At 56.0% G+C, this 27,555-nt stretch overlaps 1 protein-coding gene across 2 annotated transcripts; it reads left to right on the forward strand.

The window, feature by feature from the left end:
* Positions 1 to 9,800: 9,800 nt before the first annotated feature.
* On the forward strand, positions 9,801 to 25,976 carry RAC2 (Rac family small GTPase 2). Of its 2 annotated transcripts, none has more exons than XM_045552936.1 (7): positions 9,801 to 9,985; positions 11,978 to 12,049; positions 19,657 to 19,774; positions 20,543 to 20,605; positions 21,058 to 21,217; positions 24,486 to 24,618; positions 25,208 to 25,976. In XM_045552936.1, exons 1-6 carry the CDS (start codon positions 9,951 to 9,953, stop codon positions 24,614 to 24,616), a joined length of 579 nt encoding a protein of 192 aa, XP_045408892.1. In that variant the 5' UTR covers positions 9,801 to 9,950; the 3' UTR covers positions 24,617 to 24,618; positions 25,208 to 25,976. The 2 variants fall into 2 exon arrangements, with proteins under 2 accessions (XP_045408892.1, XP_045408893.1); XM_045552937.1 differs by lacking the exon at positions 25,208 to 25,976 and adding an exon at positions 23,716 to 23,719 and having other exon boundaries at positions 9,813 to 9,985; positions 24,486 to 24,546.
* The last annotated feature ends 1,579 nt before the right edge of the window (positions 25,977 to 27,555 follow it).

A 27,555-nucleotide genomic window follows, 5' to 3' on the forward strand; every position in this document is an offset into this window, starting at 1 on the left:
GCTCAGCATCATTCATCATCAGGGAAATGCAAATTAAAACCACAATGAGATATTACTTCTCCTGTTAGAATGGCTATTATCAAAAAGACAAAAGAGAACAAGTGTTCTTGAGGGCGTAGAGAAAAGGGAACCCTGTACACTGTTGGTGGGAATGTAAATTAGTACAGCTGTTATGGAAAACAGTATGGAGGTTCCTTAAAAAATTAAAAAGAGAACTACCATATGAGCCAGCAATCCCACTTGTAGGTATATACCCCAAGGAAATGAAATCATGCAGAAGATATACCTGCACTCACATGTTTACTGTGGCATTATTCACAGTAGCCAAGACGTGGAAACAACATATGTGTCCACCAAGAGATGAATGGATAAAGAAAATGCGGTATATATAAACAGCAGAATACTCTTCAGCTTTAAAAAAGAAGGAAATTCTGTCATTTGGGACAACATGGATGAAGCTGGAGGACACTATGCTAAGTGAAATAAGCCAGGAACAGAAAGACAAACACTACACAATCTCTCTTATATGCAAAATATAAAAAATTGAACTCATAGGCCGGGTGCAGTGGCTCATGCCTGTAATCCTAGCACTCTGGGAGGCCGAGGCGGGTGGATCGTTTGAGCTCAGGAGTCGAGACCAGCCTGAGCAAGAGTGAGACCCCCATCTCTACTAAAAATAGAAAGAAATTATATGGACAACTAAAAAATATATATACAAAAATTAGCCAGGCATGGTGGTGCATGCCTGTAGTCCCAGCTACTCAGGAGGCTGAGGCAGGAGGATCGCTTGAGCCCAGGAGTTTGAGGTTGCTGTGAGCCAGGCTGATGCCACGGCACTCACTCTAGCCCAGGCAACAGAGTGAGACCCTGTCTCAAAAAATCCAAAAACAAAAAACAAACAAAAAAATTGAACTCATAGAAGCAGAGAGTAGAATTAAGAGAGATCTTACATGTTCTCACCACAAAAAATAAGTGTAAAGAATGGATATGTTAATTAGCTTGAGTTAATCACTTCACAAGGTATACATATTCTAAATATACCTTAATAAAGCTGAGAGAGAAAGTAAACCCCAAGCAACATAACATTTCAAACAAAGAGATCAATAAATACTGTCTTGGTCTGTTCAGGCTGCTGTAACAAAATACCACAGACTGGGTCATTTACAAACAACAGAAACGCGTGTCTCACAGTTCTGGAGGCTGGGAAGTCCAAGATCAAGGCAGTGGCAGACTAAGTGTCTGGTGAGGGCTGTCCGGGTTCACAGGTGGCTGTCTTCCTGCTGGGTCCTCACGACGGGGAAGGGAGAGCCAGTTCTTGCAGTCTCCATCATAAAAGCAATAATCCCATTCATGAGCGCTCTTCCCTCATGACCTAATCACCTCCCAAAGGCCCCTCCTGCAAATACCGTCACACTGGGGATTAGGTTTCCGCATGTGACATCTGGAGGGCTGAAAACATTCAGTCTATAGCAAATATCATCTGCGTTTGGACAGCTCCACGCTTACGCCTCTAGCCCGGACCCTCCCCTGTCCAGACTCGTCTACCCAACCACACCCCCCACATCTCCACGTCCATCAGGTTTCTCAACAGAAACGTCCAGGACGGTAGCTTGACTGCCCGACTCTGCAAAACCCCTCCTCCCGCAGCCGCCCTCTCCCCATTGAGTAAGTGGCAACTGCCTCTGCCCAGTTGCTAAGAATGAAACCTGGCACCGTGCTTGACTCCATCCGCCAATCATGTAGACTCCACAAAATAAACTCGTGGTCCGGCCACTTCCCACACCTCCCACCATCGCCTCCCTGGTCCCAGCCCCGTCACCTTGCCCGGACGCCCAGAGGCGGCCCTGGTCCCACCGCGGGTTGTTCCTCGCACGGCCGCCAGAGGGCGCCTCGCGACCCGGATCCCGCGGGTTCTCTGCTCACACCGGGAATAAACCCAACCCCCGGCAAGGAAGCCTCGCGGGTCACCCGCCGCGCCGCACCCTGCGCGCTTGGTTCCGGCCCCACCGGCCTCTCCACGCCCTGGCGGCGCTCTGAGCTCCTTGCCGCCTGCGGGCCTCTGCCCGCCGCGCTCTTCCCCCAGGCCTTTGCGGAGCTCAGTCCGGGCTCTGGCGGGGCTGGCCGCTTCCCTCCTCCGCCAGCCCGTCTCCTCCGCCTCCTTGGTTATTTTATTTATGATTTATTTATTTATTTGTTAATTATTTTTTGAGACGGAGCATACTGGCCGGGCGCGGTGGCTCACGCCTGTAATCCTAGCACTCTGGGAGGCCGAGGAGGGAGGATCCCTTGAGGTCAGGAGTTCGAGACCAGCCTGAGCAAGAGCGAGAGCGCATCTCTCCTGAAAATAGAAAAAAAATCAGCTGGGCGTGGTGGTTCCAGCCTGTAGTCCCAGCTACTCGGGAGGCTGAGGCAGGAGGATCGCTTGAGCCCAGGAGTCTGAGGTTGCTGTGAGCGAGGCTGACGCCACGGCACTCACTCTAGCCCGGGCAACAGAGCGAGACTGTGTCTCAAAAACAAAATAAAACAAAACAAAAAACAAACCAAAAAACCCCCAAAAATTAAAAAAAAGAAAGGAAATAAGAACAGAAATTAATTAAATGGAAATGAATGTATAGTAGAAAGGATTAACAAGGCCAAAGTTTGGCTCTTTGAGAAGATTAATAAAATTAACAAAGCCGGGGAGCAATTGATTCAGGACAAAAGTTGAAGGCACAGATAATCAATATAAGAAGAAAAGGAGGATATGACAGAAATTAGAGAGAAGAGATAAAAAAGTATAGAGTAATATTATGAATAGCTTTTTTATCAATGAATTTGAAAACCCAACCAAAATAGGCAACTTTCTAGAAAAATGTATATAAGATGACTCAAGAAGTAATAGAAATTCCAAATAGTTCCATATCCATTAAAGACATTGAATTAATAGTTTAAAATCTACCACTCCCTCCTCCCCTATAATGCCAAAACCAAGCCCAGATGGCTTTACAAATTTTATAAAATATTCAAGGAAGAAATAATTAAATATTATACAAACCTCTCTCAAAATAGAAAAAGATATAATATTGCCAACTTGTTTAATGAAACTAGTATAACCTTGATACAAAAAAAAAGAAAGAAAGAAAGAAAGAAAAGAGAAAGAAAAGGATGATATAAGAAGTTAGGATCACTGGCCAATCCTACTGATGACAGGAGGAACAGCAACCCCCCCATGCTTGCCCCCAAATATTGGCAACTTGAAGCCAGCAATGTACAAAAGACAACACGTCATGGCTGCATTAGTTAGGGTATAGTTTAAGCTGCTGTAACAAAAAGATCTGAAAGCACAGTGGCTTAAAGAAGACAGAGGTATATTTCTCTGTCAGGTCTAAGGTGAGTGGGTCCAGCTCTACCACCCTCCACACATGGCTTTCAGGGTTGCATCTCTATGTCCTATTCTATGGGGACATGTAGAACGAAGACATGTAGAACAAATGGTTTAGCCTCCAAGGAGATGATTCACAAGTTGCTCACATCACTTGCATTTGCACCTCTTTTCCCCCAAATGTCATCACAGGCCCACACCTCGGCACCTTGCTGCAAGGGAGACTGAGAAATGTGGTCTTCCATCTTGGCTGGGCTGGTGTGCGGCTGCCTACGCCTCTGGGGGTCCTTCTTATTAAAAGGAAGAAATGGAGAATGGCTGTTCAGGGTCAGTTGTAACATGGCCCCAATTAGCTAAGTCAGGTTTATCCAGGAATGACAGAGTGATTGAACATCAGAAAATGTATTACTATTATTCACAACATCTCCATAGATACAGAGAGAAGCATTCAATAAAATTAAATACTTATGATAAAACAAAACAACACTGTTGTTACTAAGAATAGCAGGGAAGTTCTTTAACTGGTAACAGTATCTGCCAAACAGCCTACGGTCAATGTCAGCCTCGGTGGTGAAATATCAGAAGCATTCTCCTTAAAACTGGGAACAAGACAAGGATGCCTGTCATACTGATTCTATTCAGTCTTCCCATAAAGGCTCCAGACACGCCAAGGAATTACTGTGATAAAAATAGGGAAGGAAGAAATAAAACTGTCATTTTTCACAAATGACAAGACTGTCTATAAAGACAGTTTTAGACTTGTCAGGAGCAAAATCTTTACATAAATTATAGTAACACTTTCCATCCAGGTATCTCTCTATATAAGTCCAATATGCAAAATTTGACATTTTCCCTACATGCAGGCAACAAATTGAAAATTCAATTAAAAAATATTAGTTACAATGGCACTGAAAGTAATAAAGTGTCAAGGAATCAATCTTTTGAAAAATGTGCCTGACCTTTCTGGAGGAAAATTATAGAACTTTTATTGAAAGATATAAAGAGGAAATATACCATGTTAATGGATAGGAAGACTCAATATTATAAAGATGTCAATTCTCCTCAAGTTCCTCCAGAAATTGAATAAAATTCTAATTAGAGTCCTGACACCATTTTTCTGGGAACTTGACAAGTTTATTCTAAAATTTATATGGAAGAGCAAAGGGTCAGTGGTAATTATAACAATTTTGGAAAAGTGCAAGCGAGGAGGAATTGCCCTGCTGAATATAAAGACCTGGTATAGAACAGTGGTAACTGGGGCCGTGCTGTACTGGCTCCACAGGACAAAGAGACCGACAGGTGCAGAAACCAGGAAAACACTCAAACTGGCACATGAGACAGCGTGGCCGCGGCTCGCTGGGCAGAAGCAGGCAGTGCTACTCAATAGCTGGTCCTGAAGCAATTGGTCACGGAGACAATGAAATTAAATCCGTGTCACACAAAAGTTAAAACCAGCCCCTATCTCACCACACTCTAAAATCTGTCCCAAGTATGTAAAGACTTACATATGAAAAACAAAACTTTAACACCTTTAAAAGAAAATATAGGAGAATATCTTTATGAAATTGGGAGAAGGAAGGGAATTCTTAAACAAGACTCACTCAAAAAACACTTATCATTCAGAAAGAAAATTGAAATTTGACTACATACAAATAAAAGTTTCATTAATTAAATGTCACAGCGTATTAAAAGACATCCCATAGACTGCAAGAAAGATGTGTAGTGCCTCTAGCAATTCAGTTTTGGAAATCATAATATACAAAGAACTTCTCCAAATAAGTATGAGAGAAAGACAGATACCCCAATGGAGAAATGAACAAAAGGTAGAAAAAGGCAATTTATGGAACAGGAAACACAAATGTTTAATAAACACTTGCAAAGATGCTCAATATCACTGGAAATTGGTGAATATAAATTAAAAGCACAATGAGATGCCAATACACCCATGAGGCTGGTGAAAGTGTAAAGTTGTACAGGCCAAGTGTGGGCAAGGGTGTAGGTGAGGGGAATTCCTGAAGATGGCTGTAGCACAGCTGAGGTGCAAGATGTGTGTGCCCCGCAGCTCTGCCGTCTTGCTTCTAGGGAAACCTCACACACCATCCCGGGAGCCCACGGATGTTCACAGCAGAATTGTCTGTAGTGCAAACATTGCAGGCCACTTACATATCCATTAACAGGAGATTGGACAGATACATTTTGATAAATTCCTATAATGGAATATTACTTACCGGGAAAAACAAGTAAACAAGAACTCTAAGTTACACATTTACCAACACACTGCAGGGTGGGGGTTGTGCCTCCTAAATCCTAAGGCCTGAGGTGGGGAAAAGGGAGATGACTGACCCCAAGTGGCACCAGGACGAGAGCTAGGACCTCAGTGGGGACGATCCCCAGGCTGGCTAGGGATGGAAGAGACTGCCCACTAAGGGAATGAGCTCCCCGTCATTGGAAGTATGTGAGCTGAGACTGGATGGCTGCTTGTGGGCAGTGAAGGAGGCATGTGTTATCAGGGGTGCAAGGGCGGGTTGGATGCAGATGGCCTCATGACTCTACTAAGCCTGCCCGGAGGCCTTGTGGTTCTGTGATTCAGTGAGTGCGAATTGTGGTCAAAAGAAAGTCTTCTGAGAGCCATCAAAAGGTGACATTTTTTCCCTGTGCCCTTGCACGTATGGGCTTTCTATTCTTTCGGAAGTCATGTAAGCACCTTCCTATTAAATGTTGCATGTACCTTCAAATTTGTTCTGCCTCAGAAATTTAATAAAACACACAAAAATTTTTTTTAAGAGGATGGGACTAAATGAATACTCAAATGTGATACATCCCCGTGACGGACACTGCTCACTAATAAAAGGCACAGCCCATGGCACGTGCAGCAGCGTGGATGAATCTCGAAAACGTGCTGCGTGAAAGAGCCTCGCGTGAGATGCCACATGCTGTGTGACTCCGTCCATGTGAAATTCTAGAAAATGCAAAGTAAGCTATAGTGGCAGAAAGCAGATCCGAGCTTGTGTGCGTGAGTTGGGTGGGGGGTGGAGGTGGGGACAAACAGAGGGAGGCGTGATCCGCACAGGGGTGGGGGAAATTTCCAAGGCGTTCTGTATGTTGGTTGCGGTGCAGGTTTCATGGGCATATATATATATGTGGAAATGAATGGAATTGTGCACTTTAAATGAACACAATTTCTTGTATGCAAATTATATCTCAATATAGGTACTTGGGGGAAAAAAAAAGAAAGGGCCAAGCACAGTGGTTCATGCCTATATTCCCAGCACTCTGGGAGGCTGAGGCAGGAGGATCGTTTTCAGGCTAGGAGTTCGGGACCAGCCTGGGCAACATAGGGAGACCCCATCTCTGAAAGAATAAAATTAGCTGGGCATGGGGTGTGCACCTGTAGTCCCAGCCACTCCAGAGACTGAGGTGGGAGGATCGCCTGAGCCCAGGAGTTTGAGGTTGCTGTGAGCTATGATCATGCTATTGTGCTCCAGCCTGGGTGACAGAGGGAGACCTTGTGTCTAAAAAAAAAAAAAAAGAAAAGAAAGGAAAGAAGGTAAAGAGGACTGGACCAGAGGTCAGGGCTGCTGCATCATGATCATGGCCTTGGTCATGTGAACTTGGGCCTCAGTTTCCCCACCTGTGAAACAGGAATTGAATAAGGAAACATAGATTCACTCCCAGTGCAGTGGCAGAAGTGCATCACCCTGGGCAAGTTAGCCTCAGTATGCCTCGGTTCCTCATCTGTGCTTAGAGCAGTGTTTGCCACACTGGAGCACACAGGTATCACTACTGTCCATCTCGCCTGCGCCCACCTGCTGCTGTCGTCAGAGCTGCCTCATTTCCCCAACTCGCCATCCCGCTGGCCCTGGCCGTCCACACAACCCCAGGACCTCCTACAGATGGAGGACATTCCAAGAGAGTGGTCCCAGGTTCTTGTGTCATTCTCAGTGCTGGTTACAGGTTCTTCAGGGGCAGCTTTTTGTTCTTCCATGTTTTGTGTCCACTGCAGTTAACAAGCCCAGAGCTAGGTATTCAGGTGATGTATAATTGATGCGTGCAGAATGAAGGAGGGAGTCTATGGCTTTAAGTCAGGGAGATTTTTTTGCCTGGGCTGTCCTGGAGAAGTAGCTTTCTTGGGATGGAGAGCAGGTGCAGTTTTAGGACTACCATGGCCACGTATGGTCGGGCAGGTTCCTATGGGAGTGAATGAGGGATGAAACTCAGTACATATACTACTTTCCAAGTCATGCGGCCACACTCATTGGCTGTGTATTCCCAGAGAGGTGCATCATTATTCTTTTACCTTCTTTTTTTTCTTTAAAAAAAGTTTTTTTCTCGAATAGTTTTAGATTTACAGAAAAGTTGCAAAGATAGTAAGAGTTCACATATATCTTTCACCCAGTTTTCCCTTATGTTAGTATCATTTACGTAACTGCAGTATGTTTGTGAAAACTAAGAAATTGCTATTGGTATAATACTAGTACAATTTCAAATTTGACTTGGATTTTAGTACTTTTTCCACTAATGTTCTTTTTTTAAAGCTAATTTAATTGTTTAACTTAATTTAAGAAGTTGCACCTATATGTGAAACATTTGCTTTTTTCCCTTCAAGAACTAGGGATGAATTCTTTTTCTAAAAAAATTATTTAATTAATTTCTTTATTTGTAACTGACACCATAATTATACATGTTCATGGAGCACAGTGTGATGTTTCAGCACATGTTTACAGAGTGTGATCAAATCGGGCAATTACCGCATCTGTCACTTTAAACATTTATCCTTTCTTTGTGGTGACAACATTGAAAATCTTCTCTTCTAGCCATCTTGACACGTACACCACGTTGCTATTTGCTGTCGCCACCCCGCTGTGTGGTGGAACACAGAACTCGCCTTCCTGTTCACCGTAACTCCACTGATGCTCTCTCTCTGTTCCAGGAGTCCGGGATACTCACTGCGTGGTTTTTTTTTTTAGATGAACACAGAAGTGCCCAGTGGACTGGTGGATGGGGAAAGAATGCGGCTGTAGAGGAGTATCCAGAACAAAGTCCTCAGGTGGCCTATGAGGGAGGGGGCCTCAGGGTGGTCCTGGCCTCCTGGCCTCCCTGACTCCAGCTGGGGGCCACGAGGTGCTTCCCACCGTCTCAGCTCAGCCTATGCACAGCGCAGAGGAAAGACATCCGTGTGCCGGTGGCTTTACTAGTTGACTTGCCCAAATGTCAGAGTAGGCTTTTGAGGAAGTTGCATTTCCCTTTCTGCAAAAGTCATTTTTGTGAACCCAGGAGTGCGTGTGAACTGTTCTGGAAAGGTTTAGCCTCCGGGGGCCTGGTGGGGATCCTGGGCTCTGCCGTCCAGCAGCCCCGGGCCTTCCGCACCCTCCTGTGTGTTTCCTGGCTTGTCCTGAGTGACGAGTCCAAGGGGGGTGACCAGTAGCTCTGCCCCTCCCCTCCCTTGCCTTCCTCCTGGAGTTGGGAACGGGCTGGGTGGGGGGAGTGGTGGCAATGAACAGTGACCTTGGAGGCAGCCGAGGGGAGCTGACGTTTTCCTGAGTCTACCCAGGGAGTCCTCATGGCTAAGGGGGAGCACGCACTGTCCCCATGAGCTGCAGAACTCAAGCTTTGTCCCCCCGACAGCATCTGGGGTGCCAGAAGGGCTTGGAGTCACCTGCCCTTGGGGTTGATTTCAGGCTGGGTGGTCCTAGTGAGTCAAGTGACTTCTCGGATCCTCAGTTTCTGCATCAGTGCAATGGGCTGCGGTCCCCAGTTCCAGGGTGCCTGGTCTCCCGGCCTCAGAGAGGCTTGGCTCGTGTGGGCACTGCCCGCCACTCCCCATCAGCTGGCCCCACCTCCCCTTCCTGCCTCATCACCTCCTCCCCGCCACGTCTCCACCCTTCCACTCAGGGACTCCACACAGGCCTGGCCTGGGCAGCCGCCGTGTCTTCACTCCTGCAGTCCCCCACCTGCAGTGCCCTCTCTCAGACACCGAGTTTCGAGGGCCAGCTTGAACGCCACCTTGCAGGCCTCCAGCTCTCCCTCTTGGTGACTCTGAGGTTCTCTCTCTGTAGATCCCCGTGGCCCCATTACTTCCTGCCTCATGAGGTCACACTTTCCCCTCTCCAAAGACTATGAATTCTAGGGACGGGCTGTGTCTCTTGCATGCTGGAATCACCAGCACTGGTACTGTGCCTGGCACACAGTAGGCACTCATTAAATGCTATGCTTAGAATGGAAGAGAACAGACTTCTTGGAAGCCTTGAGTTCTTGGAGAACAACCTCTGGGCCTGCCCCAAGGGCAGGAGGCGAGTCTCCAGCCGGGAGGCCCCAGGTCTCCTGCTGGAGCCCGTGATGGTGCCCTTGGGGACGGCAGGGCCCAGCCCGGCACCTGAGCCCCCCCAGCTGCTCTGCGGCCGCATGCCCCGCCCTCTGCAAACGGCTGTGGGGGCAGCAGCTTGGGTAAGTTCCCCTTCCGCTTCCTCCTGCCTCCCGCCCCGCGGCTGCTGCTCAGCCAGGGCCTCGCCAGCCTCTCCACAGCCCTGGTGCCCGCAGACACACTCCCAGCCCTGAGCTGTCACCGCCGCCCACCCAGGCTCCAGACACGATGCAGGCCATCAAGTGTGTGGTGGTGGGAGATGGGTAGGTACCTGGCTGGACTTCCTCACAGCCCCCTACTGGACACCCCGAGACCTTTCCACCCTGGCACCCTGGGGAGGCCCCCTGCCCTGCAGACTAGGTGTCCGGGGAGGCAGCTGGGAGGAGTTGCTTCCTTCTCCCAAGGCCCGGAGGGAGCACTGTGGGGTGGGCTGAGGACAGCTTCACTCTCCTGAGCCCACCCCACCCCGAAGCCACCTGGGTGGAGGGTGCAGGACTACAAGTGGGGGTTCCCGGGGTCCCTTGCCTGTACCCCCAAAGCTGGGGGCAGGTCTCCCAGGAAGGTGAGCCTCAGTCTTCAACTCTGTGGACACAGGTGGAAAGTGGAAAACCAAAAATTGGGCCTTTGTCTCCAGGCTGACCTGGGCTCTAATCACTGGCTTGGTGCTGCTGCGTGGCGTTGGGCGAGTCACAGCACCTCTCTGAGCCTCAGCTTGGCCATCTGGGAAGAGGCCTATGCTCCTAGGGTTGCTGTGGGTCACTTGAGATATGCTGAGTGTCTGTCTTGCCAGTATGTGCTCAATAAATGTCCCCTCCTTGTAGTCCCCCCTGCCTCCTCCCTCTCCGTAGCCACTGGCTTGGGAGCATCTGCAGGGATGAGGGCAGGGAGCAGAGGGCAAGGGGCCACTGAGAGGCAGAGTGAGGGACGGAGGAGGGCAGAAGGGTGGGAGGTGACTGCAGGGGCCAGGCAGGGCTGAGGGCTCCCCTCAATTGTCAGAACTCAGTGGCCTCAGGCTGTCATGTCCCATGTGCCTCAATTTCCTCATCTGCAAAATGACAGGTCCAATCTGCCAGCAACAACTTAGGGTCCAGCCCACAGCCCCCCGGGGGTTTCTGTAAGTGCCTCCCAGGGCATTCTTGCCGGGCAGGGCCTCCCCGGCTCTCCCACTCTGCAGAGGGGCAGCCTGAGGCCATGGGAGGCTCGGATCCCCCTCCCGGCCTGGGTCCCAGTGGCCCGTCCTGGCCAGGCGGCCCTCAGCTGATTCTGAGGCACGGGCTTATCTGCGCCCACCCGCCACTCACTTCCGCTTTGTATCTGATCGGAGAGGGGGAGGGCGGAAGTCAAGGTTAACGTTGGCTTTTCAAAGTTACCTTGGTGGCAGGCCCTGGGGAGGGCGCGGGGGAGAGGAGAGGTTGAGCCACCCTCTCAGAGCCGGAGGTGACGAAACCAAGCAGGGCTGGGGGCAGCCCCAGAGCTGCCCCTCTGGCCTCTGCGCTTCCCGCTGAACCACCTGTGCGCCCGCCCAGCCTGGCACAAAGAATGGCGCTCACCATTTACCTATGGGCACTGGGCTCAGCCCCACCCCTCTCTTTCGTCCTCCCACCCACCCTCACGAGTATTAGGTCCATTTTATAGCCGGGAACCTGAAGCTCCGAGAAGTGGTCTGCCCAGGCCTCGCGGGGCTTGAACCAGGCCTCCGCCTGCAGAAGCCTGTGCCCTCCGCTGCTCTGCTCCGCGGCGAGGGCAGAGGGAAGGGCAGGGTCCGACTTGTCCTCGCAGTAACTGGCAGCCGCGACACACCCCTGAGCTCAGCGCCTCGACGGGCATCGTCCGGTTTACTTCCCAGCACGCTCCAATGAGGAGGGACTCACCCCTATTTTCTAGAGGGGGAAACTGAGGCAAGGGGAGGTTAAGTGACTCACCTCAAGGTCGTGCTGCTGGCAGGTGGTGGGGCTGGGATTTGAAGCCCAGGAGTAGGATGACAGAGCCCGGGTCAGGCACCAGGGGCCCCGCGGCACTGCCTAAATGCTGACCCCTCTGTCCATGTCACTGGCACCCGGGTGGGCTTCTTAAAAATGCAGATTCCCTGTTCTGCCCACACCCATCGATCAGAATCTCGGGTCAGACCCCGAAGTCGTACAGGCCTGGGCCAGGGTAGATGCTGAGGCTTCCCCGAGAACCAGGCAGGCACTCAGAAACCTCCCGTCCCAGGCAGAGCCCATGACCGCTGTCCCCTCGCGATTCCTGTCTTTCAGAGCCGTGGGCAAGACCTGCCTTCTCATCAGCTACACCACCAACGCCTTCCCGGGAGAGTACATCCCCACCGTGTGAGTCCCCGGGTGGATACACAGGCACCCCCTGTGGTCCCGGCTGGTGTGGGCACTTGGGGGCCAGGCCAGAGCCACCGTCTCCAGCCTGGTGGGACGTTGTGGGGATGGGCGATGGGGAAGGGGTGGAGGGTTGGCAGTGGCCTCTAAGCAGGGCCCCCAAGCAAATGGAGGTGGAGGAGCGGCTTGGGCAAGGGCGGGGTGGGAGAGGAGCAGAGGGGAGGGGAGGCTGGGGGCGGATGTGATCCACAGGGCCTGACTCCAAGCAGTGGCGACAGCAGGGGACAGGTGTGTGAGGGTGCAGAGCAGGGCCATCTGCAGGCCCATTGGAAGCCCTGCCCCCTGTTGTAGGGCCTGGAGGCAGGGCTGTCACCTGACTTGGCCGGAGGAATGTGTCAGTGTCAGACTCAGGAGGGAAACATGACTGGGGAGGCAGCATCCCCTCCCTGGCCAGCCCTCAGGGCCCCCACCACCCCCAGGATGACTCCCGGATTCCCTAGCATGGCACAGAAGGGCCTGCGTGGTCTTCCCTCAACCTCCCCTGTGGCTCCATCACTGGTTACTTTGTTTTCATGCTGTCTGCTTCCAGCCCCTACCGCTTGCCACATATTGCCTGGGCATTTCTCTCCCTCTCCCTCCCCCTCTGCCTCCCCCTCCCCTCCCCTCCCCTCCCCTCCTCTTTCTTTTTTAGACAGGGACTCACACTGTCACCCAGGCTAGAGTGCAATAGCGAGATCATAGCTCACTACAATCTTGAACTCCTGGGCCCAAGTGATCCTCCTGCCTCAGCCTCCCGAGGAGCTGGGACTACAGGCATGCACCACCATGCCCAGCTGATTTTTAATATTTTTGTAGAGATGGGGTCTCTGTGTTGCCCAGGCTGGTCTCAAACTCTTGGCCTCAAGTGATCCTCCCACCTCAGCCTCCCAAAGTGCTGGGGTTTCAGGTGTGAGCCACGGCGCCCAGCCTCCCTGGGCATTTCTACCTCAGGGTTTTTGCTCAAGCCGTTCCCTCTCCCGATAGTGCTTTTTCTTCCCATATCCACCTGTTTAAAGCCTCCCGGCCCAGCTGCAGTGCCTCCTCCTCCAGGAAGCCTTTCTGATCTAGCCCAAAGGGGTCTCTCACACTCCGGAGTGACTATCTGATCTCTCCCACGACCATGAGCCTGTCTAGTTCTCTGTGGGCTTCCCCGCTGTCTTAGCACCCTGCCTTACACACAGTGCGTGTGTTTCGAGTTGGCCTGAGCTGAACATCACGGGAGAGCCCCTGGGAGCGTCAATCCTGGCTGCCATCTACCGAGGGCCTGCTGTGTCAGGGCCCTGCATGCAATGTCACACACAGGTGATTGCATTTAAGCTCACAGAGTGGGTGTTATTATCACGGGGCACCCGTGGGAAGCTGAGCTCACAGCAGTGAAGGGGCTTGTCCCGTAGGGTCACCCAGGCTTGTCTGGCTGCGGAGCCTCGCTGGGGCCTCTTTTTTTTTTTATATGAATGGGGCTCCATTTCAGGAGTGGGGATCAGGTTCTCTCAGAAGGGACAGGGAGAAGCGGAAGGGAGAACAGTGCCTGGGGCCAAGACGCCCCGACCCACCCCGTGACAGGAGCCCACTACCTCGTCCCAGCCCAGCAGCCCCGAGCCTCCTGGCCCACCACGGCAGCACTTGGCAGCGCCGGGCTCCCTCTGCTGGGATCCATCCCAGAGACCCTGGGTTCAGCTGCCTCAGACATCCTGGCCCAGGCAGGAGGAAGGCAGGTAGGCAGGAGAGGACAGAGGAACCTGGGCAGGGACCCGGAGCACTGATTCTGCCTCAGCTCGGTCCTGCTACGGGTGAGCACCCTCCGCACCTGCCCTCACACGCTCCTCCACGGGCCAGAGTGGCCGGCTCTAGGCAGGTGCAGAGTTGGGTAAGGCAGCTGCTGCTGAAGGCCGTTGTCACCAGGAGTGTGTTGTCCCTGCCTGTCTCTGAGTCACTGGGTGCTGGCTCAGGACCCCATCCTGTCTTGACTGGGTGGAAGGGCCCACTTGCTGCCGGACCTTGGGCTAGTCACTTCCCCTCTTGGAGCCTCAGTTTCCTTTTCTTAAGAGGTGGGGGAAGGGAGACCCCACACTTGCCTGGTGCCTCCCCTGGGGGAAATGCACAGCTAGGGCTGCCGAGGCCAGGCTGAGGCCCGTTGCTCTCAGCCTCCCCCTCCAGCCCCTGGTGGCCCTGAGTGGACTTGGCTGTCCTGGACAACCTTGAAGAAGCTGGCAGAGTAGACCAAACACGGCCTCCCTTCCCAGGACTCTCTGGAGAGTTGGGTCAGGGCATCCCACAGGCCAGCTCCATGGGTGTGCCCCCTGTGTCGTCGCACAGAGCCCCGTGCTCAGAAGCGTCCTGCACCTCATTTAATGCTCGGTTGTCCCCATCTTGAAATTCTTAAATTTTGACCAAGGGGTCCTGCGTTTCCATTTTGCACTGGGCCCTGCAAATTCTGTAGCAGGTCCTGCATCGCTCCCTCCTGTGGCTTCTGCCGCAAAGTCGCTCAGTCCTGGACAAGCCCCCAGGGGATCCTGCCAGGGCCAACGCCTGAGCCCCTGTGACAGGGAGGGTAAAATAAGTCACACTGGGCCCTTGGCATTGGAGAGGGAGGGGGGGTGGGAAAAACGGGCAGCCCAAGATCTCTGGCGCCTGAGGTGAAGGTGGGGGGTCCTGGGGCGGGGGTGGGAGGCTTGCTGGGGGAGGAGGGCGTGTGTCATGAAGGTGGGGGGTCCTGGGGCTGGGGTGGGAGGCTTGCTGGGGGAGGAGGGCGTGTGTCATGAAGGTGGGGGGTCCTGGGGCTGGGGTGGGAGGCTTGCTGGGGGAGGAGGGCGTGTGCTGCCAACACCAGATCAGATAAGTGGGAGAGCTGGCCTGCTGCCAGCGGTTGGGGGTTAGCAGCCAAGGGGTGGACCTGAACCTGTGGCAGACACTTTCCTGAGCAGCCTGGCTCTCGCTGTGCCCTCCTTGATGCGGCACGGCCTGTGGTGTATGCAGATGGCGACTCTCTGGGGCCCAGAACCGTGAGGGGAGGGACCCACACCATCCTGCCCTACATCCCCTGTGGTGTCCCTTCACATTAAACCCATCCTGGCTTTCCAAGCCCTGGACGACAGCCGCCTCCTCCCCAGCCTTGGTCACCTCGCACCCCCTTACCACTCCCCTCCAGATACTCAGGCTGCCTCGGGGCCCCAGACGCATCGCCTCCGCCAAGACTCTTCCCTGCGCTCTGACACCAGGCACACCCCACCCCGTCCTTCAGTTCCCTGCTCTGATGTGGCCTCCCTGACCCCTGTCTAAAGCAGCCCTGCCTCCACCCAGGCGCCTCCACCCACCGCCCTGCCCTGTCCATAGCCCCTCCCTCACTATCCACTCCATGCCGGATGGAGGCTCCCCAAGGACCGGGCCCTGGTCTGTGTAGCTCACTGCTGCCGCGCGTTTCTAGAACAGACCTGAGCACATCGCTGGCGCTCGGTCACGACAGGACCCCCAGCAGAGTGCGCTCTGGCCTGCCCTGAGAGGTGCATGGGGCTCAGCTCTGCAAGAACGCACGCTGTTAGTTTAGGTGGAATCGCCTGGAACTTCATTTTCACCTTCCTTTGTAATCGTCTCTGCAGGACATGCCAAGTCGAGCCTGGGATTCCCATAGACAGGAGGACATCGGCCTCCCTACCGGGTGCGCCAGGGCCCCGCCAGGCTTTCCTGCCTGGCCTCTCGCCTGCCCCCTCGCCTGCCCCTGCCCCCACGCTCCTGCCCTGGGCCTGTCAGTCCCGCACGGTGCCCAGCTGGCTGGAGCCTCTGCCCTCACTCGGGCACCCGCTTCTCTTCCGTCTTCTGCTCGCCTCCCCTCTCCTCCAGCCGCCCTCACTGTTCCCCGAGGACGCTGTAAGAGCCCTCCCTCTGGCCTTCCAGCTTCCCCGCTAACCTCTCCCGGAGACTTGCACCCAGCAGCCGAGAGGGCCTTTTCTACGTGCAAACCTGTCCTCGTCACGCCCTGCCTGCTTACGCCCCTCAGTGGCTCCCTGTGTCCCAGAGGACGGCCCAGAATCCCCACTGTGTCCACCTCCCCTGACCTGGCCAGTCCTTCCTCATCCCCACGTCACCAGCCACAGTGCCCTGTGGTCTCTGGATTCCTCGAATGCGCCGTCCTTCCTCCTTGGGGTGGGTTTGGGTGGTGGTCAGGTGACATCTGAGGGCCGACCCCTGTCACCTGCCCCGGTCCCCTCCTCCACCCATTCCAGGGGTGGGGCTGGGCCTGCAGCCAGAGGCCAGGCCTCAGAGCCGTACAGGCTGTGCGTGAAAGCACCTCTGCTGTCTCCGACTGTCCCCGGCCGTGCAGTCCTGGCGGTGCTCACCGCTGGGGCTTTTCTGCAGTGGGTCATGGGCTCCAGCCCTTGCTCTGCCGCCTGCTGGCTGGGAGATCTGGCAAGTCCCCTCCTGTCTGGGAGCCTCAGTGTGTTCGTCTGGAAAATGGGGCGAGGGCTGGCTGTGGTGGTGTGCTCAGGTTCTGGCTGCTCGTGGGTTTCTTAAGTAAGGGGGACCCCTGGGGGCTTCACGTCATGGACACATCCCAGGCTCCGGCAGAAGGTCCTCTGGGGAGGGGCCCAGTGGGGGAACCTCTGGGGACATGGAAAATGAGATTGCTCCGCTTCCCAGCGTTTCCCAGTGGGGTGGCTGAATGTCTCTGAGCCTCCTCCTGGCCCCTTTAGGAGCCATTTCTTTTTCTTATGTAGGATTTTAAATTTTCCGCCCCCCCCACTGTGAAGAGATTGAGGCTCAGAGAGCTAAGTCACTCACCCAGGGTCACACAGCCAGGACGATGTAGCTTCACAAGGAATTCTTTGTTCCCTTCCAACCCAGGCAGTGGCCCCGTGTGAACCAGCCCTCCTGGGGTTCATTTGTTCACGCACGAAGGGTGGCCCAGAAGGATCAGGGCTAGAGTCCCAGCTCCAGTGCTCGTGAGTTGGCTGGCCTTGACCTCTTGGGGCCTCAGTTTCCTCATCTGTCTAAAGGAAGTAACTTAAGGTCCTTTTGTCTTGGGTCACATGGGACTTCAAGACTTAATGTGCAAAGGCCCCCAGCCCCCTGCCTGGCCACAGCGCGGATGGCTGGTGCTCGTTCTGAGTTGCCACGGGCCCTGAGGTCCTGGGGGTGACCCAGAGGAGACGGATGCCTTTGCTTCAGGGAATATTGGGCATCTTCTTGGCACTAGAATTTCATCCTTGGCCGCATGCTAGAGGAGGGAGTGTCCCGGCATCCCAAGCTTGTCCCAGAGGTGTGTTTTCGGGTCAAAGCTAAAAACAACACAGGAACTTCTTTTCCCATCATGCCCGGCTGTGGCTCCCTGGGTAGCGCACAGGTGTGGGTGGTTCCCAGGGTACGTACCAGCAGCACCTGCCAAGCCCCACACCCGTGCGGGCCCCAGGGTGCAGCGAGGAACAAGCCAGGCCTAGGGCCTGCTGCCCGTGCCGAGTTGCCCAAGGGGTGCTGGTTGGGGGTCGGGTGGTGGCCCTGACCTGCCTCGGGGGTCAGGAAAGGTTTCTTGGAGGGGGTGGCATTGAGCTGGGGTGGGAGGGGCGGGTAAGAGTCAGCTTGGCAGTGAGGAGGAAGAGGAGGGGGGGAGGAGGGAGAGTGAAGTCAGGACCCCGTGTCTGCAGGGTCTTTCCAGGTGGCAGGCGGCGGGCGTTTGAGGAACTGAGAGGCGGCCAGGAGCGCTCTCCGGCTGAACAAGCACGGTGTGCGGGACATGCCGGGCTGCTGCTCTTTGGATGGGTGAGGTGGGGGCTCTGGCTCAGGAGCGGTGTCCTCCGAGCTACTCTGAAGCCTTCGGGCCCCTGCAGCCGGCCGGCGAGCAGCATCCCGTGTGGGCCTCCTGGAAGAGGCGGCGTCGAGGGGTTTCAGTTCAGCTCAGGTTGAGTCCGTCCCGCCGCAGTCACTGGGTGCCAGGCCCGAGGATGCGGAGATGAAGCAGGCGCGTGCCCGGCCCACACGGCCCACGGCCCCTGGAGCGGACTGAGCCACACTCAATGCCTGCGCATTCAAAGCACACCTGAGAGGGGAATGGTGAGCCCTTTCCAGGTGGGGGACAGGGAAGTTCCCCACAGCAGAGGACTTGCATGGGCAGGGTTTTGAAGCATGACTAGAAGAAGCAAGAGAGAAAGGGGCTGGAGGGTATTCCAGAGAGAGGTGGGTGGCCCGAGGGCGTGGAGGACCGCAGGGCTGGGGGGTGGGAATATGTGGACGGCTGCCCGCGTGGACAAGCACAGGGAGGCAGGCAGTGTGAGCCTTGCCCAGGGAAATGGCTTGGCTTGGGGGGAGTAGGAGGAGAAGCCAGAGGAGCCTGAGGTCTCAGTGGGCCAGGTCAGCAGATGAGGATCAGGGCCTGTGCAGGTGACCTCAACGAGAAGGTCAGGCAGTGAGGGCAGTGTTGGAGGCACAGCCATGACACCGGGCAGTGAGCACTGGTTGTAGAGTCAGACAGAGACGGCTTCTCACCTAGCTTGGTCACTCACTGGCTGTGTGGCCTTGGGCAAGTCACTGTACCTCTCTGATTCCAGTGTTCTCTTCCACAGCATGAGGAGGGATGTGTGTAGTTACAAATTGCTTGTAAAGCCTGCCCTGCTCTGAGCTAGGAGCCCTGGGCTTGGCCCTCCCAGAGTCCCCTGGACTGCCCCTTCTCTGACGGTTGTCGGGCCCCTTGCCCAGTGTCTGGCCACCTGCCTGACTGGAGGGTGGGCCGGGCTTGTGCGCGTCCCTGTCCCTGGCACTGGCACTGTGCCTGATGCACAGTAGGTGCCTGAAGAATAAATCTGAAAGTTCATTTCATCACCCCGGAGGCCTCCTGGTGCCGGCGGGAAGATCTTAGCGGTCGATATCGGTAGCCCACCCCGTCCCCTCCACATGTGCCGGGGCCCTTCCAAGGGCTGGTGACTGATGGCTTTGGGTGCACTCCAGGGTGGGCTTGAAGGCCCCAGGAGCAGCTCTCTGCCAATGGAAGGTGGGAGACAGTGGATCAATACCCAGCTTCCTGCCCCGGGGCGCCCTCAGTGCAGTCCTTGCTGTCTCCCAGGTGCCCCAGCAGGACTGGGCCCAGCGTCCCTTCCTGGACTCCTCCCCACTCCCCCTCTGCAGCTTCCTGGGGTTGCCTCCCAGGTAAACCACGTGTACCCCCTCCTTGTCTTAGGGTTTGCTTCTGGGGGAGTGGTGAATGAGTCCCCTAAGACAGGGATGAGCATTCATTCACCAAATATCGGGAGACAACCCAGGCGTCCAGTGTAGGAGGTGGGTAAAGCTTATTCTGATCAAGACTTGGAGGAAAAGTTATCCAGCCTCAAAGGACAGTTGAAGGCAGAAAAATGGTCAAGAGATAATATTTTCCTCTTTTTTTAAACTTGCATTAAAATGTTTTAATATAATGAATCAGTAATGAAGAAAAGAAAAACTCAACTGCATAGGGCTGTGTGACTTTGGGCCACTTGCAGACCCTCTCTGGGTCTCAGCCTCTGAATGAAACAACATGGGGCTGGACGGGAGTCCCTGGGCTCTGGGGCCTGGGACTGACCTTGCCTCTGTCTTCCTGCTCCCCACAGGTTTGACAACTACTCCGCCAACGTGATGGTGGACAGCAAACCTGTGAACCTGGGGCTGTGGGACACTGCCGGGCAGGAGGACTACGACCGCCTCCGGCCGCTCTCCTACCCCCAGACGGTGTGCTGCCCCACCCCCTCCTCTCAGTCCTGGCGTTTGCGCTCTCTGTTCCCTCTGCTTGGAATGCCCTTCCAGCCAGCTCGGCCTGGGAGCCCTGACTTGCGCCTGAGGCTCAGCTGGCGGAGTGCCTCCCCCCTCTCCAGGCAGAGCAGGGACTCCTCCCCGCGCTCCCCCAGCCCTGCATGTTCGTGCCGGGCCAGCCTCCCCAGCCTTCGGCCCCGTGGGCTCTGGCACCCCCCGGCTTCCAGCGGCGGGGCAGGTGGACCCTGCACAGGGCCCCAGTAGGCAACCCAGGATGGTGAGCCCTGGGAGGGCTGGACCAGGGGAGGGGAAGCAGGGGTGCCTGCAGGTGGCTCTGTGACTGCTAGGCCCCAGGGTCCTTGGCTGTCCCTCCGGTGTGGGCAAGGAGAGGGCTGCGGCCGGTAATCAGACGGTAGGATAGCGCATGGCCAGCAGTGTGAGCTCTGAAATCCCAGATCCTCCCCTTCCAGGATGCACCTCAGCAAGCCCTTTAACCTTTGTAAGTCTCACCTTCCCCATCTGTGGAATGGGTTAGCAGCAGTACTCGCTATGGAGTGGGGTGTGAGCACAGCCTCTCAGAAGAGGCCCGGCCTGTAGCAAGTGTTAGAGAGCAGCGGCGGGGAGGGTGTCCCTGCTCTGCCGAGATCCTAAGCCCTGGCGTCTCCTGGACTGCTCCACCCCTCAGTGGCTGCCAGGGGGGACACCCCAGACTCCCCTCACAGGCAACCCTTGCTGCTCTGCCCCCAGGACGTCTTCCTCATCTGCTTCTCCCTCGTCAGCCCAGCCTCCTACGAGAACGTCCGTGCCAAGGTGAGCTGGACCGAGCCGGTAATGGGGGCGCAGGGGCAGGTGACCCTCATGGGGAAGGAGGGACGGGCTGGCAACTTTAGGCTGGTCCCTGGGGCAGCAGAGGCCGTGGGCGGGAGGGTCTCCAGTGCCAACCATGGCCAACGGGGTCCTGGGGGAGACACCGAGGGGGTCCCAGGGAGGGCTGGGGTAGTTAGCTTGACTCACAGCCTCTGTGATCTTGTCCCCTCTCCTCCCTGCACGACCTCACGTCCACCTCTATTGCCTCATCACCTCGTGCTTGTCTCCTGTCTCTGCACGAAATCTCGCCACCTCCCTTCCTACAACCGCGTGCCTGTGCCCTCATTCCTGCACACCCGTGTCTCTTCCCACGTGCTCGTGCCCACCCCTGGCCTCCCTCCCTGCATGCTCACACTCCCCACGCTTCCCGCACAACCTGTGTCGTCCCCGCCCAGTGGTTCCCCGAGGTGCGGCACCACTGCCCCAGCACGCCCATCATCCTGGTGGGCACCAAGCTGGACCTGCGGGATGACAAGGACACCATCGAGAAGCTGAAGGAGAAGAAGCTGGCACCCATCACCTACCCGCAGGGCCTGGCCCTGGCCAAGGAGATTGGTAGGGGGCTCGGGCTCAGAGAGGGGACCTGGACGCAGGGGGACCCCTGACTTAGCCTCATGGTGGTGTAAACACGGGCTCCAGGCCATGGGCTACCCAGTTCAAACCCTGACTGTGCTGTGCTCTGGCTGTGTGACCTTGGCGAGTCACTTAGCCTCTCTGTGCCTCTGTGCCCTTATCAGCAAAGCCTGGCTCCTGCCTCCTAGGGAGGTTGGGGCTCCTAGAGCAGCACCTGCGTGTGGGACGCACCCCGTGTCAGCCAGCAGTATCGTCTGTCAATGGGTATCGGCATGAGGGGTGTGTTCTGAGCAGATGAAGGCAGGGATGGAGCGGGGCTGCTGTGCTTGCTTGGTGGACGAGCAGCCACGCCAAGCTGGGATGTTCTGGGAAGGCTTCCTGGAGGAGGTGCCCCTGCTTTAGAATTGAGGGGTGTCACATTCCCCTCCACCTCCTCTTACCTCGCTCTCCTCACCCCCTGGCTTCTCAGCCCGACTCCTTCCTCTTTGCTGTCAGATCACTGAGCTAGAGAAATAACATGACTTCTCAAGGTCGCACAGCTAATAGGTGGCCCGACCGGGTTTGAAGGAAGGACAGCAAATTGCTGGCTTACTGGGGGGGCCTCTTTGTCGTGGCTTGGGGCTGCCTGCACAGGGAGGTGATGACCATGGCTCTGGCCTCTCCCACGGTGCCCAGGCCTGCTGGCTCTGTCCCTGTCCCTGGCCAGGCCCCAGCGTGCCTGCAGCCCAGGGTCAGGGCCACTCGCCCAAGAGCCCGGCGCCCCCCGCTGGATTTGGCCACTATGAGCTGTGCCCTCTGCCTCACCACAGGGTCCCGCGGGCCCAGGGCCAGGCCTCCCACCCCTCCCCGCCTCAGCCCTGCCACCCTGCCTCCTGCGGAACTGGGAGGGCCCCGGGACTCGCATCTCTTCACAGGAAGAGAAACCGCAGCCACCACCTCCCTCCTTCCTGTGACCAGCCTGGTGACACAGCCATCTTCCCCCGGGGGAAGATGCTTAAACCCTGGGCCCCCTGCCCTGCGCTGGGGCCTCCGGCTGGGGCTTGCACCCCGCCTTCTCTTCTTTCTGATCAGCCTGTTCTCCTCGGACTCCTTACGCCTGAGACGCGGCTCTGCAGCCCGTGTCCTTGCCGTGTCCTTGCCGTGTCCTTGCTGTGTCCTTGCTGTGTCCTTGCTGTGTCCTTGCCCTTCCCTTGCAAAGCACGTGCTCTGGGCCAGCGTGAAGGGCCCCGGAAGCCTGGATCCCTGTCCTCGCTCTGGCACTGATGCGCTGTGTGGCCTTGGGATAGGGGCTCCCCCTCTCTGGGCCTCAGTGTCCCCGTCTGCACAGGCAGGCCTGGACAATCCCGAGGGCCCTTTCTCCTCTGCAAGGAAGGGACTGGGCCCTGCCTTGGCTCTAGCCAGTCTCTCCTGGCTGACGCTGGGTGGACTGGGCCGGGGTAGTGACGCTGATGGTGCCTCAGACCAGCTCAGGCCTGCGGGGGCGGGGGACCTGCAGGGCTAGTGAGGAAGACAGCAGCCGCCACTGCCCACCCGGCCCCCCGCCCTGGGATGACAAGTGTGGGGCACTGTGACCCAGCTAATGAGCATGCCTGACATTCGCTGAGCACTTCCTGCGTGCCAGGCCCAAACGCCCCCCACTTCATTGTCACAGCAACTGTGAGGGAGGGACTCTTGTCACCTGTACCTTACAGAAGAGGAAACTGAGGCTTGGGGAGAAGCCACTGGCTTAAGGCCACACAGCCAGGATGTGGCAGAGCGCAGATTCGAACCCAGGCAGGCTGGCGCCCTCAGTCACAAGGATCAGGGCCATCTGCCCCGCTCCCGGGGTCTCCCCCCTACGCTCTCCCTATGGCTCCCCAGCCCCTGCCTCAGCCTGACTAGCCATCACATGTCACTGAGTCCTGGACAAACAGGGGACTGAGGCCCAGAGAGGGGGGCTGGCTAGTGTCCTAGCGAGGTCAGAGGCGGAGCTGAGGTGGGCCCAGGCCCCCAGCTCAGGACCCTGTTCTGGAGAGGCGAGTGGGTGGGTGGGGCCAGCAAGGAGGCAGCAGAGGGTTGTGGTGACCGATGAGACTCCCAGGCTGAGCTCAGGGTGCTCCGTTCTCACCAGCCAAGCCCTGGGACCACCGCCCACGATCCCTGGGGGGCGCGGACTCCCCCAGCTGGAGGAGAGACATCCAGTGTGACTTGGGACAAGTGACATCCTCTCTGAGCCTCAGTTTCCTTGTCTCTGCCCCTCCCTTCCTTTCTCCCCAGCCCCAGGCCTCCAGGGGCTGCCCCTCCTGCAGTCCCGACTCTCCTCTTCCCAGCTGTGTGCCTTTGGGCCCGTGGCTTCCCCTCTCTGGGCCGTTTCCTCATCTGTGACGTGGGAGGTCATGGCATTTCTGCACAGTGTTGGAAACTCTGTGCCTGGCGCGGCACAGGTGCTGGCCGGGGCCTGTCCCCTTCCTTCCGCCACAGAAGAGGAGCGGGCCTCAGAGGAGGGTGCAAAGTTCCCCTCCCTCCCTGCTCTTCCTCTTGGCTCTGCCGTTGGCCCCGCGGGCCGCTCAGCAGATGGGGTTTTCTGGTTCCGCACTTCAGGGAAACTGTTCGGGTTGTAGCGGACATGGGAAGTCACACGGCTCCTTGCAGAACGTCACAGAACACTGTCCCCGGGGTGCCTGGGAGGGGCCTATGCTCCGCGAGGAGGAGGAGCCCTCCATGCCCACTCCACTCACGAGGGCCCCGCTGCCCCGGGCGGGGGGAAACGTCCAGTGTGTGACTTTGGACGAGTCACATCCTGCACGAGCCTCGGTCTCCTCGTCTGTGAAATGGGTCTGATGCTGAGGAGTGGGCAGATGATGTGTGGAGGGTCCTGCGGAGGGAGCCATGTGGGCCTCGGGCCTCCTGAGCCGTGTCCCTGGGGAAGCCTCTCAGGCAGGCACGAGGCCACTTTTTAGAAGACAGTGAGGTGCCCAGAGATTTGGTGTCAGAATCCCTGCCTGCCTTCCGCAAATTAAGGGCTTACCTGTCCAAGAAAGACACAGACCTGCCCTGTGGGTCTTAACTTCTCCCACTGAACTCAAGCGACTTCAGATGTGAGGAAACTGAGGCATGGTGAGGAACTTCCCAGACCCCAGGTGGCCCCAGTGGTCCTGCAGCCTGGACAGCAGCCCCCACAGCCTGGTGTTCAGTCATGTGTTGCAGGAGGGGTGTTTGCCCAGAGCCCCCCGGACTCAGCCTCTGCCCTCCCGCTGCCCCCCCCAACCAGACTCGGTGAAGTACCTGGAGTGCTCAGCCCTCACCCAGAGGGGCCTGAAAACTGTCTTTGACGAGGCGATCCGGGCTGTCCTGTGCCCCCAGCCCACGCGGCCGCAGAAGCGCCCCTGCAGCATCCTCTAGGGGTAAGAGCCCCTCCCCCACCGCTCTGGGACCCCCCCCATCACAGCAGACTCTGGCTGGGAGGGGGGCGTCCAGCCGCTGAGCAGTGGCCCTCGGTTCACTGAGAGTGGCATTTAGGCCAGGACAGAAGAGGGGTGGGTGCCAAGGTAGCCTCAGTTTCCCCAGCCGTCTTGTCATTTGCCTGAGGCAGTCCTGCTCTCTGGACCCTATGTCCCAGAGGGAAGGCCCAAGGAATCAGAAGATGCCCAGTACCCTGAGCCATGGGCAGTCCCTGCACCCGCACTCTGCCCATTCGAGCCTGGGAGACTGAACGCCACACATATGGGTGGAGGCGGGACAGACTGCGTGCGCTCTGGTGCCCCTGGGGCAGAAGGGGGGTGTGTGTTGGAGGCAGCTGGCAAGGCTTCCTCGGGGTGGGACAAGAAGGACAGAGAGGACTGGGGTGGTGGGAAGAGCAGGAGGGCGGTCCCAGGGGGAGGGCAGGCCTCAAGCTGAGGCCCTGGAGTTGGAATGAGCTGTGAGCCAGGAAAGCCGTGAGCTATAGATTCTGCTTGTCCCCAAATTCTCACCCCCTGCCTGTCTCCCTTCCAGGTTGCTCCCCAGCCCTCCCACCCAGATGGTCCTGACCCTCTAGGACCCCCATGCAAAGCCCGACGGTGCCCCAACTGGCCATGCTGTCCCCTCCCTGTGGCGTTTCCTAGCAGATGGCTGCAGAGCTTGGCTCATCATCTTCTCCGCGCCAGAGGTCCCCGCGGGCCGGGAGAGCATGACTCTGTAGGCGCTGTATCCCAATCTGCTCATGTTCCTGCCTTCCCAGGGGCCAGCGGGGAGCCCCAGGACCCAATAAGCCACCCGTGTGTTACTTCGGTCAATGCCAGCCACTGCATATGGAAGCATCTACCCATTTGCCCCAGTCCCCCCCAGTGCCTGACTCCCCTCTGGAAACCTTCGGTCAGATGGTGGCCAGCCACTACTTGTATACCTCCAGGGACAGGGATCTCAGTCCCTCCTGAGGCAGTCTGCTCCACTATTGAGATGGTCTTGCTTGTCTGAAAGTTCTACTAAGCAAAAATGAGTGTCTCAGAAGTTTGTTCCTCTGCTTTCAGTTCTCCTTTTTTGGGACAACATAAAACAAATCAAATTCTCTAAATCTCTGGGATATCTGCCCCGCCAATCGACAGTCTGGGTTCAGCTGACCCCCGCCATCTCTCAGGACTTTCTGCTCCGCCTGCAGGATCCTGAGCTTCATTTACCTGTGAGAGTCTTAAAACTTTCACACCCTGCCTGTCAGGACTTTTGCTATTGCAAACAGAAAACCCAATTCAACCTGCTTAAGCAGAAAATAAATTTATTGATTACACTTTGGAAATATCGTGACTTCAGGTGCAGCCTAATCAAGGGGGCTTGAATGATGTCATCAGGGCTTGTTTTCCTGTATGGTTTGGCTCTGCCATTGGCTGGCTGGTTCATTCTCAGGCAGTGACTCTCAGGGCTTCATCCTTCCAAGTTCAAGTTCAGCCAAACAGAGCAAGCGTCTGTCCTAGGCAAGTTTACTCTGATGGACCAGCTTAGGTCCTGGCCCTTCAACCAATCATATTTGTCCAAGCAGTGCCGTGTCCTGATTGGTCAGGCCTAGACCACACGCCAGGCTGCAGCAAGTAGAGGCAACCTCAGCAAAACCAGGTGCACTAGGGAGGAAAAGCCACTTCCCAAGTGGACGCTGAGAGCCTGGCTGGAATTGGGGAATTTGATATCGGGCAGCCAGAAACCCGCAACCTCCACTATTGGTGGTCGTGGGCAAGTGTCCAACCCAACAGTATAAGGAAATGATGCTGGGCCCAGCAGGCACGAAGCAGAGGTGAGTTTCTTTAAAAGAGAGATGGGGTTATTGTAAGGATTTAGGAAGTTCATATAGAAAGTGTAACAGTGCCTGGCACAGTCGGTTCCACCTTGGTGTTTGCTAAGTTACAGGTAGGTGCTAGACTTCCCACTCCTGTGCACGATCACTCTTCCCTGTCTAAACTTTGCATTCATCATTCAGCACATATTTACTGGCGACCTCCTCTGTGCCAGGCACTGCTCTAGGGTGGGGGATCCAGGAGTGCACACATGCTTCTGCTCTCAGGGGGCTGCCACTCTAGAGAGGCTAAGAGACGTAAGAGCCTGTCCCTGACATCCCAGAAGTCCGCCAATGCCCAGCCAATGAAATGCTTTGGGTTTCCATTTTCTGCCTTCCCAGAGCTCCTGGCCAGCCCCACCGCCCCATAAGTCCCGAGTTCTGAGACAAGACCCCCAGGTCACTTGTCTCTTGGGAGCAGCCCCCGTGAAAGGGACTGGGTACAGTTGGGAACCCCCTGACTTTTCTTAGTTTTCGCTCAAATAAGGTCATTATGTTTTTAAAGTTACTTCTCCTCTGAAACAAAAAACCACATCACAACCCACCATACTGCGAGGCATAGACACGGGGGCTGGGATCCCACACCCCAATAGGTTCAGCATTTAAAAGCCCTGAGATGGCCCTCCAGTTAGCCAGAGTCCAAGGGGGCCTCTTTCTGCTGTCTGCTCTTTCCAAGGCTTCGGGACAAACTCCGGACCCCCCATCGTGGTGCTGGAGCCCTGGCCACCTCTGCCTCCTTCTCTGTTCCTGCACTCACACCTCTGTTGTCACACTGGACTCTCATTTCCTCAAACCCACCCACCTTCCTGCTTCTTGCACCCCAAAGCCTTTGCTCCATCCCCTTTCCTCGAATCCTTTCCTCTCTTGCTCCTCCAACTTCCCTGCAGGGCACGGGGGGCTGGGTCTCCTCCCATGTGTGTTCAGCCGCCTAAGCCTACCCCGGTAGACAGTCCTTGCCTTTATACCAATACTAATGTCAGTGAAGAAATGCCTTCACTCGTGATGTCTCAGCATGCACGTATTACCTCATTTAATCCTTCTA

This window comes from Lemur catta, chromosome 6, assembly GCF_020740605.2.
Source record: "Lemur catta isolate mLemCat1 chromosome 6, mLemCat1.pri, whole genome shotgun sequence".
NCBI lineage: Eukaryota > Metazoa > Chordata > Mammalia > Primates > Lemuridae > Lemur > Lemur catta.